A 14,312-nucleotide genomic window follows, 5' to 3' on the forward strand; every position below is an offset into this window, starting at 1 on the left:
CTAGGTCAATTGCAAGAATAAACCTCTGAGTTTAGTTGCTAAGGCTAATACATGAAGGTTATGCAGTGACCTGTAGTTGTTAATTTGTAAAAGTAGTAGGGTAAAAGTCATTAAAATAAGCTGAGCATATTCAGAGAAAACTATAAAAATATCTTAGGTCCCTCATAAAAATGAAAGAAAACCATTAAAAATTCTTCATTATTAAGAAAAGATACCTAACACTGCCTGTAAAGTTGATTCCTGCTAGATGTTTGGAAGCTGTGACAGTATTGCCGAAGACTGGTCCGTCTGCTGGTACAAAATTAATGACACCAGGTGGCAGACCAGCCTCACGGTATATTTTGTAAACTAAGTAATTTGACAGCATGGCTGTATCGGAGGGTTTCCATACTGTAACATTTCCCTGAAAGAAAATACATATTTTGTTTACTACACTTACAGAATTGAACTAAAAAAATAGTAATTTAAAAGTTTTAAAGTTATCTATAGAATTAAGCTGTTTGTGTGCATGTATGCCCCTTAAAGATTTTGACAGATACATTTTACCCATTTTTTTCAGCTTGTGGCTTTAAAACTTGATGCTGAAATTGTAAGACAGGTAATGCATGTATAGCAGTAGATGATTTCCCTGTTGAAGAACTTTTTCTCTTATCTAAGATTGATTCATTGGTGTTGTTTAGCACTACTTTCAGCACTCGTGATTGTATTGGGTAGCCTGGATATATATTGTTGGAGTTACTGGGGTGAACCACCCTACATCGTTTATACTTAATGTGATTGTATTGGGTAGCCTGGATATATATTGTTGGAGTTACTGGGGTGAACCACCCTACATCGTTTATACTTAAGATGATAGTATTGGGTAGCCTGGATATATATTGTTGGAGTTACTGGGGTGAACCACCCTACATCGTTTATACTTAAGATGATAGTATTGGGTAGCCTGGATATATATTGTTGGAGTTACTGGGGTGAACCACCCTACATCGTTTATACTTAAGATGATAGTATTGGGTAGCCTGGATATATATTGTTGGAGTTACTGGGGTGAACCACCCTACATCGTTTATACTTAAGATGATAGTATTGGGTAGCCTGGATATATATTGTTGGAGTTACTGGGGTGAACCACCCTACATCGTTTATACTTAAGATGATAGTATTGGGTAGCCTGGATATATATTGTTGGAGTTACTGGGGTGAACCACCCTACATCGTTTATACTTAAGATGATTGTATTGGGTAGCCTGGATATATATTGTTGGAGTTACTGGGGTGAACCACCCTACATCGTTTATACTTAAGATGATAGTATTGGGTAGCCTGGATATATATTGTTGGAGTTACTGGGGTGAACCACCCTACATCGTTTATACTTAATGTGATTGTATTGGGTAGCCTGGATATATATTGTTGGAGTTACTGGGGTGAACCACCCTACATCGTTTATACTTAATGTGATTGTATTGGGTAGCCTGGATATATATTGTTGGAGTTACTGGGTGAACCACCCTACATCGTTTATACTTAAGATGATTGTATTGGGTAGCCTGGATATATATTGTTGGAGTTACTGGGGTGAACCACCCTACATCGTTTATACTTAATGTGATTGTATTGGGTAGCCTGGATATATATTGTTGGAGTTACTGGGTGAACCACCCTACATCGTTTATACTTAATGTGATTGTATTGGGTAGCCTGGATATATATTGTTGGAGTTACTGGGTGAACCACCCTACATCGTTTATACTTAATGTGATTGTATTGGGTAGCCTGGATATATATTGTTGGAGTTACTGGGGTGAACCACCCTACATCGTTTATACTTAATGTGATTGTATTGGGTAGCCTGGATATATATTGTTGGAGTTACTGGGGTGAACCACCCTACATCGTTTATACTTAATGTGATAGTATTGGGTAGCCTGGATATATATTGTTGGAGTTACTGGGGTGAACCACCCTACATCGTTTATACTTAATGTGATTGTATTGGGTAGCCTGGATATATATTGTTGGAGTTACTGGGGTGAACCACCCTACATCGTTTATACTTAATGTGATTGTATTGGGTAGCCTGGATATATATTGTTGGAGTTACTGGGTGAACCACCCTACATCGTTTATACTTAAGATGATTGTATTGGGTAGCCTGGATATATATTGTTGGAGTTACTGGGGTGAACCACCCTACATCGTTTATACTTAATGTGGTTGTATTGGGTAGCCTGGATATATATTGTTGGAGTTACTGGGTGAACCACCCTACATCGTTTATATTTAATGTGATTGTATTGGGTAGCCTGGATATATATTGTTGGAGTTACTGGGTGAACCACCCTACATCGTTTATACTTAATGTGATTGTATTGGGTAGCCTGGATATATATTGTTGGAGTTACTGGGTGAACCACCCTACATCGTTTATACTTAATGTGATTGTATTGGGTAGCCTGGATATATATTGTTGGAGTTACTGGGGTGAACCACCCTACATCGTTTATACTTAATGTGATTGTATTGGGTAGCCTGGATATATATTGTTGGAGTTACTGGGTGAACCACCCTACATCGTTTATACTTAATGTGATTGTATTGGGTAGCCTGGATATATATTGTTGGAGTTACTGGGTGAACCACCCTACATCGTTTATACTTAATGTGATTGTATTGGGTAGCCTGGATATATATTGTTGGAGTTACTGGGGTGAACCACCCTACATCGTTTATACTTAATGTGATTGTATTGGGTAGCCTGGATATATATTGTTGGAGTTACATGGGTGAACCACCCTACATCGTTTATACTTAATGTGATTGTACTTTTCTTTCCTTCCAATGTTTGGACAGTTCGTACCAAGAGAATATTTGTCTTTTGTCATAAGTAAACTACCTATATACAATGTACATACCATTATTGCTGGTGATTGACATAGATTGCCACCAATTGCTGTGAAATTAAATGGACTAATGGCTGCCCAGAATCCCTGTCAAAGAGAGGAACCACATTTATTATAAAACACATAGTAATTGGCCTTAAAAGTAAGATTTAAGTTGAAAATATTGGAATCATGCTACAATATATATCAAAGATTTTACCATAAATTTCAAGAAAGTAACTTATAATAAATTTATTCTCTCATTTCCTCAGCAATTAATTTTTATAAAGCAAGAACTTTGAAAATTATTAACACTTTTTCTTGGTCTGGCCAATATTGTACGTCTTTGTTATTTGTCCCAAAAGTAAATTGCTTGTTTAACCCCCTAAATAATTTGACATAAGCTTTACAAAGATAATTACATCTGCACAATAGTTTTCTTACCTCCATTCCTCTTAAATTCTGAGAATTAATTGTCTCAAACGCAGATGGACTGAGTGGCTGTTGTGTTTGTAAACTCTACAAATAAATTTAAAAATTAACCAATCAAATTATTGGACATGTAACAATCTTATTACTAGCAAATCAAATAATGTGTCATTCTAGTCTACCATAAAACATTCTAGAAATATTTGATGAGGGTACTAAGTTTTAAAAGATCAAGTTTTAGGGTATAGCTACAAATCTAATTCTTTAAACTAGTTCCATGACATAACAATCTAGTTAATATTATCTGCAAGCTTTTAAAATGTGCTATATTAAATGGCTTCTCAGTGTAAATCAAAAATAAAGGCAGTCATTGTAATAGAAATAAGATTTTATTCAGGAATTTGTGCAATATACTAAATACTTATGGTGCAAACATGTATCTTGAAAAAAGTGTCACTAATTTATCATTGACACAAACCAATATCTCTAATTTACAAAACCTAATAAATAAAGAGTATATTATATTTGTGATATCTTATTATTCATTTTATTGCTAAATTTGTGACAGGGTAGATTTTGCAAAAACAAGAACTCGCATTTTAAATTTATATAACATTTATTAAATGCAGTATTTCTTGAAATTGCAATAATTAAACTCACATTTTTGTCCATTGTTCTACGTGCTCAACAACTGCAAATAAATATGTATGCAAAAATCTCTCAAGTTTTCAGTTCAGCATAAAGTTGCATCTTAACTTGTTTCTGAATATTTTCTCATGCACATTTTCTAGAAACCTTTTCTCCGCTGATTTTGTTTTAATATTTATATGATTCTAGGGGAAAATTTATAAGTATTTTTTTCTAAAAAAAAATATTGTGTTCATCTGTGTGTCCAAATGTATGATAGTATAAAAATAAGATGTGGTTTGATTGCCAATAAGTCAACTATCCACTATAGACCAAATGACACAGAAATGAACACAGTGTTCCAGCTAGGATTTCAAAGGGATTTTCAGAAGCCAATCATGGAAAGGGCACTTTAGCATGTTGACTGATGATTTAAAAAGGGCCTGTCAAACATTGTTTTATATAAACAGCATACAAGTTTTGAAGGCTTTAATCAATTAAATAATTATTTTGAATTGACGAAACTACAAATACAGTACCCTTCAAGAGTACCAACTCTCCCACACCCTACACCGAGGAAAATGTCGGAGCCACTCCGAAAAACTCCGATATTCCTCCGAAAATGTTGGGAGGAATTTGGGAGTAATCTCTCCCAAAATCAGGTAAATGTTTATTGTGATAACGAGCTCACTCTCTACACCGAGGAATTAATTGCCCTTATCCTACTTTGATCTATACCGGCACAAGACTGAATGGGTAATTGGATTACCTGACAGGTAAAGGTTGAAGTAATAAAGAATTATATTTCCGGTCTACTGTACCAGTTTAAGTGTCAAACAGGTGTATAATTTTAAATGTCTTTAATACTAATTAAATTTCATTTGTGGTAATAAAAACTAAAGTCAAAATATTTTCGTATTTTTTGTTAGCCCATCTAAAAATATCTTAACCTTAATGTACTTGCTTAAAAAAAAAAACGATTATAAAATATAGCGGAATATGTGAAAAACAAAATATTCTACTTCAAAGTTAAAGTCTTTATTTAAAAATTATAAGTCTAAAAGTTTTAAATATGCAAGTAAAAAGGAAAATTTATTCACCATTCATTAGACAAAATAATTGCCCCGTAATAATTGTGTAAATCTACGGCATTTTCTTTTTACGATTATCTAATTGCTGGAATGAATAATTAAAAGATTTAAAAGCAAAATGTTGTTGTTAATTCTTTCAATTGTATTCAAGTTTTATAAAAAATGAAAACTACTTAATTTTGACCTCGATGTCTTCACCAGTAAATTAATATTTTATTGACGAAATGAGCATACTTGTGTAGAAATAACCGGAAACTTTCGCTAAAATAATTTGAGCAGTTAAATAAAATTACGTGTTTGAAAGTTTTGTATATTCAAGTAAAAAGGAAAAGATTATTCACCATTCGTTATGCTTAACAATTACGGCATTTTCGTTTTACGATTTGTTGGCAGTACAGCAGAATAATAATACATTTCCGTTACAACAGGAATACTTCCAGCTGCATTAATTCAACTTTGTTTAATATTAACTTTCGCACAATGAATGTAAATTTGTGTATTTTCAACAAAAGATTTTAAAAACAATTATTTGCTGTGCGAAGACAATTCCACGATACAAATCTCAGTTATCAACAGTTTGGGTTGAACTTGAACTTGACTTACTTAACAATGTTAAATGCTAAAAATAGTTAACATCAATGTTATCCACAGCACGAGTTTTTTAAAGGGCGGGAAAAAATATCGCGTACTAGTAAACTCAGGTGACCTTTCTGGCCGACCGTGGGAAAGTCCATTCAAGGTTTCTAAAGTTGCAGAACGACATTTTTGTGCAATCGTATTGAGGCTCCAGAAGGTCCTTTATCGGGAAAATATAATTCTTATCCGAATAAACGTGAACACATTTTTAACTTTTTGAATTTTAATGTTTTATCTTTCAAAAAAGAAAGTACATTTATAGTTACATGTCCATGGTCAATAATATAGATTTACAGTTGGTGATGTATTAATTGAAATTATGATGGAAATTGTCCGGGGTGATTGATTGTATTCAAATGACAATAATCATGATAATACGATAAAGAAATGCCAATTGTAGGCGGTTGGGAAATTTTGAAAATAAAATGATGACTGATTTAACTGGAATGGGCAATTATGAGGTTTGATAAATTTTATTAATAATTAAAGGATTAGTGACCTATCGGATAGCGATAAGCGGATTACTTATCATCACAACTTTTAACATCTTTTGTTAACGTAAAATGATTGAGCGTCATAAACTTGTCAAACACCGGTAGAATTATAGTACATTTATTATATAATTAATGTGAAAATATTTTTCACGTTCCAAATTCAAATGACGAAATTGATATAAATACTTTCGTCAATTTGAAAACCGTTCCGTAAAATGTGAAAATGACGAGCACTATCAATATCACTTGAAATTATTTCCTTTGTCAACAGAGTTGTCATTTAACAGTTTCTGTTCGTAATTTGAATTATTCTAGTCTGTATAAATGTACCGAGGTGGTGTAACATCATATTTTACATTGCTTAATAAATTAAGTTTACTTGATGATCCGATGAATCGGGTTACCGAAAAAACAACATGATTTTATTAGCCAGTTGATTTTTTAATAATGAACAATTAATGCGCTGATATTGCTTATTGAATAAGTTATAAAAGAAACTAATTGTGGCAAAATCGTCCTTGCTGAAAGAACACAGTTACACAATGTATGACCTGACCGGACTGTAATAGAAACACAAAATAACAATTTTCTTCATACTTTTTCGTATGTACGTTCTATTTTAAAGATAACGGCATAAGACACAAATATAAAGGATAATAATTATCTTATTCTAAATGATATTGTCACATCTTTATCTGTCAAAGAAAGGAAAACATTTGTTCAATTTATAATACCGTGATTTTAAAGCACACCTGTGCAACCAAGATCGATTAAATGTTTAAAGGTAAATTATCTGGGTAATCCAATTATGTTGTCACGCGTCGTTAATTTGAAGTACATCCGATGGGCAATAAACCAATTAACAGCCACGCGGTGTTGGGAGAGAATCTTTGGAGGATTTTAGGAGTGAAATCCGCGGTACTCGGTGTGATTCCGAAAAATACGGAAATCGGAGAAAAAAGTTATCGAATCGATATTTTTGAAGAGTACTGTACATCTATGGACAAACTTAACTGCAAAATGTAGTCTATAGAGAAATATTGAAATTGAAATGCCAACTGACTAGTTTTACTTGGAAAAATAATTGTAACGGTACCAGTCTTTTTTTATCTTTCAAACTTATTTAGCTTGAAAACAAGTTCATGGACCCCTCTTTTTTAAAATGCCATTTGGTTTGATTACGTGAGAAGATTATGTGTGCCAATATTCAAGAAAACGTAAATAGTGCAATTAATTTAAATTTGATAAATATACAGCAAAAAAAATATGTTTTTTTTCTACATTCATGAACATTTGATAAATGAGTTATTTCTGAATTAAAAATGTATAAATTTTTAGGATACTTATAAAATACAGAAATTACAAATTATTTAACAAAAATCAATTTGTGTTTGTCTTTTAAAACAAGAAAGTTATGCCTTTCTTTGGAAGTGAAAATATGGCCACAAATCTGAATTTTGAGCAAATATACAAAATTTCAACCTCATTTTACTCAAAAAGTAGCACATAAAGGTATATTTTTTATTACATATTTGAATTAATCAGGTAAAAAATAGTCTAAATGGATTTTTTTTTTTTTTATCAAAATGTAAATACGGAATCAAAACTGTATCGTATGCCCTTAAAGTGGCACAGGGCAGCAGTTGAAAAGGGCAGGTGAACCACCTTGTGAAAATGATCAAGCTGGAACACTGATACAACTATAGGTTACCAATAGCCTTCAACAATGAGAAAAAACCCATACCACATAGTCAGCTGGAAAAGGCACCAAAATGACAATTGTAAAACAATTCAAATTAGTAAACAAATGGTGATTGTTCAAACAAAAATAAAACAATCTGTAAGGCATGGTTCTAAAAATAAGCATAGGTTTTGGTTAGGCTTACTAATAGTAAGTTACTATTTCTCTATACACATATTTTCAAGTATGAGATCTTACCAATGCATATTGTACATTAAATCTAAGGAAATCTATCAATTCACAGACTGCATCAATTTCAGCTTGGACAATATTCTTAGCCTGAAATAAAAAAAAAAATGTTTAAAAAAAGAATTGCTTTTTCATATTTTTTGTCATTTCAAAAAGTTAAAAAAGGAAAATAAGTTTTATAAATATATGTACCATAATTCAATTTATTTTGATGTATGGTTAATTTGGTGGTTTTCACAAAAATGTAGCAGTTAAATTATGGTACTAATGTTATTATCAAATCACTGCGATTGTATTTTTTCTCATCATATCATAATATAATATTGAACCTTAAGATGATGATTAAAAATCTTTTGGTAAATGTCTTTGTTTTTTTTTTAATTTTGTCACTTTCATGTGCATGTTTGCACCAAATAAACTGAAATATAACTTCAACCAAGATATCTGAATTTACAGTACTATAAACATTATTAAATATTTCACGGAGTTGTCTTCTTTATAAAATATAGCAAAATTCATAAGTTTTCATGAAATATAACAAAATTTATTGTTCTTTATAAAAATGGAAAATTTCCTTTTTCATAATTCTAACATGATTTCATTAAAATGCTATTTTCTATATTAAAAAAAAAACTGTTTACACTATTTTAAAAAATATCTCTTGTAATATTCTATGAACTTCATAGATTTTTTTTTTTATACCTGGCCCATCATGGTTGTAGCCATCAAATCCATTCTGTATTCTTTACTCATCAAATCAGCTGCTTTGAGAAAAATGTCACATCGTGCTTCCAGTGGAGTTCTGTCCCAAGCTTTTCTTGCTTTTAAGCTATTTTCTATGGCTTTTTGTACAAGTTCCTGAAATGGTATAAACATAAATGTGCTTGTACAAAATGTAAGCACTGAGGGTAAAGATTGCTTAAATTATCAGTGGAAGTAAAATTAAATATTGCATTGTTTAAAGCCTTGGTTGATTCAACTACATTTCCATACAAAGGAAGATAACTCCAATTTTCAAAGATGACTTGAACAATAACATTATTTATATTTTTAGAAGTTGAACAGATATTTCATTTCTGAGCCTAGCAAAACTTATGTAATTCCTGACGGGTGTGAGAAAAATCAGTTCTCGGCAATTGATTGGTTGAAATTTAATTGTGATGTTAAATTTTCTTGTTTTCTTCCGAATTCTCTTATTGTGACGTCATGAAAAAGGCGACCATGCCTGATGATGTCACATTAAAAGTACACAACTTTCCTCAAATCTTTGAAAAGGAAGGATAAAAATCATAAGAAAAGCAGGTTCCACCACTGTTACTCATGTATTATGATATTTCTCCACTCTCAACAGTTAAATTTTAATTATTTAAAAAGCTTGGCAGGCCTTGCGCTTTAAATATTAAAGTTTAACTGTCTCAAGTGGAGAAAAATCGTAATACACTTGTTGCAGTTGTGGAATCTATATGAAACTTGAATCCCATACTTTGTGTATTACATCAGAGAAGTGAAATTAATGGGTTTTGTATCTCCTACAATTTTGTCATACTTTCCTTTGAGACACAAGTGAATGGCACATCTTTCATATTAAAGTAGTTATTTAATCTTGTGAAATTTGAAACATGGAACAAAAACATATAAAGAACATATATATAACATACACAATTCACTACTAGTCAGGGGGAATACATTTACAAGTGTTTTTATTTACCTTTACAGGTGAATAACTGTAGTGGTCGAGTTTATATATCTCTTAGTCTTTTCTGCTTTTTTCTTAACTTTTGCTTTACCCTACACTGCTTTACACGAGTGTGTGTGTGATGGTGTCAAAATATGTCCAGTGTTTTCCATTCGGCATTTAAGCCGGGTGTGCCGACCACCTTCTTTTGAAAGCCGACCACCTTTCGATTTTAGGAGGTGGTCGGCTTTTTTTTTCAAAATCCGGATTTTTTTCGGTTCCGTACCGTTAAAATTTGAATACTAATCCCGCCTTGTTTTCATTGACAAAGATGGCGGCCAATCGTCAAATTTCAATGTTTTCATTAATCAATCGGGGGGGAAAGAAAGGAAGATGACGATGATGATAAAGAAAATACTAGACCAAATAAGTTAAATAAAATTGATAGTAATGTTGAAGTTGTGGAAATTGAACAAAAATCAACCAAACAACGGAAAAGACAAGCAAGTGAAGACAAATATGAGCAAGAATTCAAATGACTTATAGTCACAGAGGAAGGATACTACTGTTCTGTGTGCCAAAAATACGGCACAAAAGCAAGAAACCGAACAGAAACCTGGATCGAAAGGCCTTAAATCCATGCTGATGCATAAAATTGTAAATGAAAGAAAAGATAAAAGAGATAAATTTTTGAAAAAATAAAATCAAAGAATATTTGACAATTAATATGACTACTTCTATTTATGTTTGTTCAACTCCATAAAATGTGAATATTATACTAATCTTTATTTCTGTGACCCCCACGTGCACCCACAGTAAATTAAAAAAGGTTGGACATTTAAAAAAAAACCACCCGGTTGCAAGTTATTTTTTTAAAACACCCACCTTACCTTAGTGAAAAAAGGAAAACACTGATGTCTTTAATATTCATAATTATATTATTTTAAGGACAAATTGACATTGTCACATTGATAATCTCATTTGTCTGTCTCATTTAGCTGCTCATTTAAAAACCTCCAAGGAGCAATTTTTCAAGGCCTTGCACAATTACAAGTTCTTGAGATAAAGAGTGGAACTCTATTAAATTTGAAAGTTTTGCAAACAAACAAAAAAATAGAAAGGTATGTTTAAACCTCCTAAAACTAGGGAATTTAAGCTGTTTTGAAAACAATACTTGTATTTAAGTTTTTAAATACAACTTAAAACTTGTTGTGATTAAGGGGAGATAATTCAGATCTCAAAATTAAAACCTTAAACATTTACCTAATATTACTTAAATCTTTTAAGAAAATAAACAAGACTTGTGTGTATAATACCCCTGACTGATTGTTATCAACTTACTGGTGTGGCATTATAATATTTAGCTATCTTTACTTGGTGGTCAAATGGCTGAAAAATAAATAATGTAACTACATTGAAAACATGTACTATATATTTCAAACTTTTAAGCAATATTCAAATAATGATATATAACTGTATTATTTAGTAAAATCAAAGAGTTAAATTTGATAAAAAGCACTATTTTCAATAATGGATTTTTATTTGTAAGAGGCACCTCTAGAAGGACTTTACTTAATTTACAATTCACAGTTGCGTGTGTTGGCCTGTATGGTTTCTTCTTTGTCAACTACAATCATGACAAGGGACCCATTCTGCCAAATAACTGTGTGCTTTTTTATATATTAGAATTTCATTTCCTATTGTTTCTGTAACTTCATGTTTTTTTTTCAATTTTGATGTTACTGTCAACTTTCTGTTTAATTCGTTTAATATTTGTCTATAAACGGTTTTAATGCCATGAACATGATGAATGAAGCTTGCTTATTGTTGTGAATGACTGTAAATTGTAGAAGTGTTTAGTGTTCCATAAATTACACACTTCTACTTGATATTTGATCTCCTTTGTTCTAAATTCCTCGTCACCAATAACAATAGGAACATCCTCTGTGCTGGAGCTGTACTTCTCCAGAGTTTTTAGCAAAGCTTCTTTCTCTTCACATCCATCTTCATAAGATAGTACTGGTTCATTGACAGCTGTATAAGCTGTTATAGTTTGTATATGTCTGTTCTGTGCAGTTGAGGTGACTTGTGACACCCGACATAATCTGAAAAGTATTTTTAATTCAAATTTATAGGACTCATAGATTATCTGAAATAATATTTTCAAAACTGCAGATGAAATGATGCATTGTATATTATTTTATGTTTTTTTTTTTTTTGTTGATGTTCTATTTGTGCTGTCTTCTCTCTGAAATAAAAGTTGTTTTCACTTGAACAGATACATGTATGAACTATTGAATTGAATGCTATTTACTCGACAAAAGCAAGTGATGTTAAAGTCATAAGAAACGAGTGACTGGTGAAAAATAATGTTCATCCAATTCTTGAACCAATGCATGTATATATCATAAACTTAGTCCTCTGTGCACGATTTTGTTATTTTTTACGAAAAATTTATCGTATAATCGTCAATTTTTTTTTATCTGTCTGTTATGATTTAACAAATATAGCTACTCATTAAATGCCGTGTTTTGAAGCCGAAGTTTACCGATTGTCACCTTATAGTAAATAATCAACAAAAAGCATGGGTATTTAGCACATCTTTAACATATACAATCAGGTAATTGTTTATTTTAATGACAGATTCATGCGTATTGCTATCACCGGATTTTTACGAGGAGGGTCACGCTTAGGTCACTATGCATATGGAAAATATGTCGGCGAATTGCTTCCTGGCAGCAAGCAATTAAAAATAAATAAACTTCTTCTAAATGTGGACAAATTAAAGAATGTTCCTCAGAAAAAAAGTATATGTACATAAGTTGTATAATGAAAACTATCCATTTAGCTTTAAAAAAACATATGCATATTTTTTTTTAATTTGAGGTTTCATATGACTTTAACATATATTGTGTAAGGTTTTTTTTGTAAAATTTTGCTGAACACTGTACAAATGTATGTTTGAATGTATGTAATTGCTTTTACAAAAAAAAATGAATGCTTGTTATATGTCATCCAAAATATGCTTATCCTTTCTTAATTTTCCATTTTCTTTTTTGTCCATAAAATAACACACCAACGGCAAGATGGTGTGTCTGCTAACATACCATACATTTTTGTACAGCCTTGAATTGGACACTTTCTATTGTGATACAAAATATCAAATTCATACATGTTATTACTTCATGTACATCAATGAGGCCAAATAAAAATGTTGTGTTTCCAGTTGACCTATTTACCCATACTTTGACCTTCTATCACTTTACATGCTTAACTTTTTTGAACCCTTACTTTACTTAGTAAGCACTGTTTTAGACAAAATTGGCTATAGTCCTCTATACAATTTATATTCTAAATAAATAAAAAACATTAATTTTGTATGTTTACATTTTTTTAATCTATCTCCTTTTAGTTTATTTGTTTAACAATGTACCTTGAACCACACAAATTATTTATTTGGCCTAAAATTACTTATACAGTTTATTATTTCAAGTTGTCTGTTTCAGACTGACATTACTGATACATGATGATGTAGGTTTCAGAAGATTTCTACAAAGGTCAATATATAGAATGAAAGTAATATTATTCTTTTCAGTCCACTGATTTTACATTAAAGATGTAACAAAGGCTAGAATGAAAATGACACTTTAGAAACAGGAATATGATATACATATCTAAATATTGGATATTATTTCAGCTACATTTGTAGTAAACTAGCACATTTATTTAACATTCAGTTGAAAAATACAATTATCTTCAATTTTTATAAAACCAGTAAAGGAGAAAGATATTAACCATGTTAAAAATTCCATTTTATGGTCCTTTAATCATGGAATTTGAAAATCAAAATGTATTAAAAATTTATCAAATATGATTTTTCAGATCTATGTTAATACATGTATGTCCGTCATATATAAATATTTCTTTTTTTTTTTAAATTTTGTCTATCATATTTCCATTAATATGCTTCGTTGCTAAAATATAAAGAAAATGAAAAACAATAGGCAAAAAATTTAAAGTTTGAAAACAAATCTTAAACATGTTAAATGTGAATACAGAAATGATATTTCACCTCCCCTCCCCCCCCCCCCCCCAAAAAAAAAACACAAATAAAGTCAGACCCTCAGATAGACATATCTATCAGAGAAACTCGAGGAGAGAATTCCTTTTGAGTATCAATATGGAAAGTTTTGAAAACAAAAACTTTCGAAACATAATTTCATTCTATGAAAAAAAAAATTATATAGCTGATTTATACATGGGAATTTGGATGTTCCCCCCTTTTTGCAAAATGGATTTTGTGGCGAACTGTCAACATTAAGCATAATTTATGTTATTAAATTGTAAATTTTCTTACCTTTTAATACTTGATAATACAAGGCGCGTCTTGGATAACATTATTACAATAATTTTTTTCTTGGCAACGTTTTCTTCTGCACAAATTGAGCAGTCAAGGTCAATGCCGAATAACTGTTTCCGTGATCTTGATCCGTGTTCAAACTTTACAACAATATAGTTCTTACCAAAATATTTAAAATGTAGTTTGTA

At 31.2% G+C, this 14,312-nt stretch overlaps 1 protein-coding gene across 1 annotated transcript in view; it reads right to left on the bottom strand.

Moving 5' to 3' along the window:
• The window catches only part of LOC143056514 (delta-1-pyrroline-5-carboxylate dehydrogenase, mitochondrial-like), a 38,280-nt gene extending 23,999 nt beyond the window's left edge, over window positions 1-14,281 (bottom strand). The window contains exons 1-8 of the mRNA XM_076229593.1: window positions 14,122-14,281; window positions 11,644-11,869; window positions 11,106-11,153; window positions 8,792-8,947; window positions 8,099-8,179; window positions 3,327-3,401; window positions 2,916-2,990; window positions 216-403 (exon numbers count right to left, since the gene is read on the bottom strand). Coding sequence (XP_076085708.1) covers window positions 216-403; window positions 2,916-2,990; window positions 3,327-3,401; window positions 8,099-8,179; window positions 8,792-8,947; window positions 11,106-11,153; window positions 11,644-11,869; window positions 14,122-14,162 — 890 coding nt within the window. The 5' untranslated portion in view covers window positions 14,163-14,281. The remainder of the gene's footprint in view (window positions 1-215; window positions 404-2,915; window positions 2,991-3,326; window positions 3,402-8,098; window positions 8,180-8,791; window positions 8,948-11,105; window positions 11,154-11,643; window positions 11,870-14,121) is intronic.
• Between the last annotated feature and the right edge of the window lie 31 nt (window positions 14,282-14,312).

The sequence above is a fragment of the Mytilus galloprovincialis genome, chromosome 13, assembly GCF_965363235.1.
Source record: "Mytilus galloprovincialis chromosome 13, xbMytGall1.hap1.1, whole genome shotgun sequence".
Classification (NCBI taxonomy): domain Eukaryota; kingdom Metazoa; phylum Mollusca; class Bivalvia; order Mytilida; family Mytilidae; genus Mytilus; species Mytilus galloprovincialis.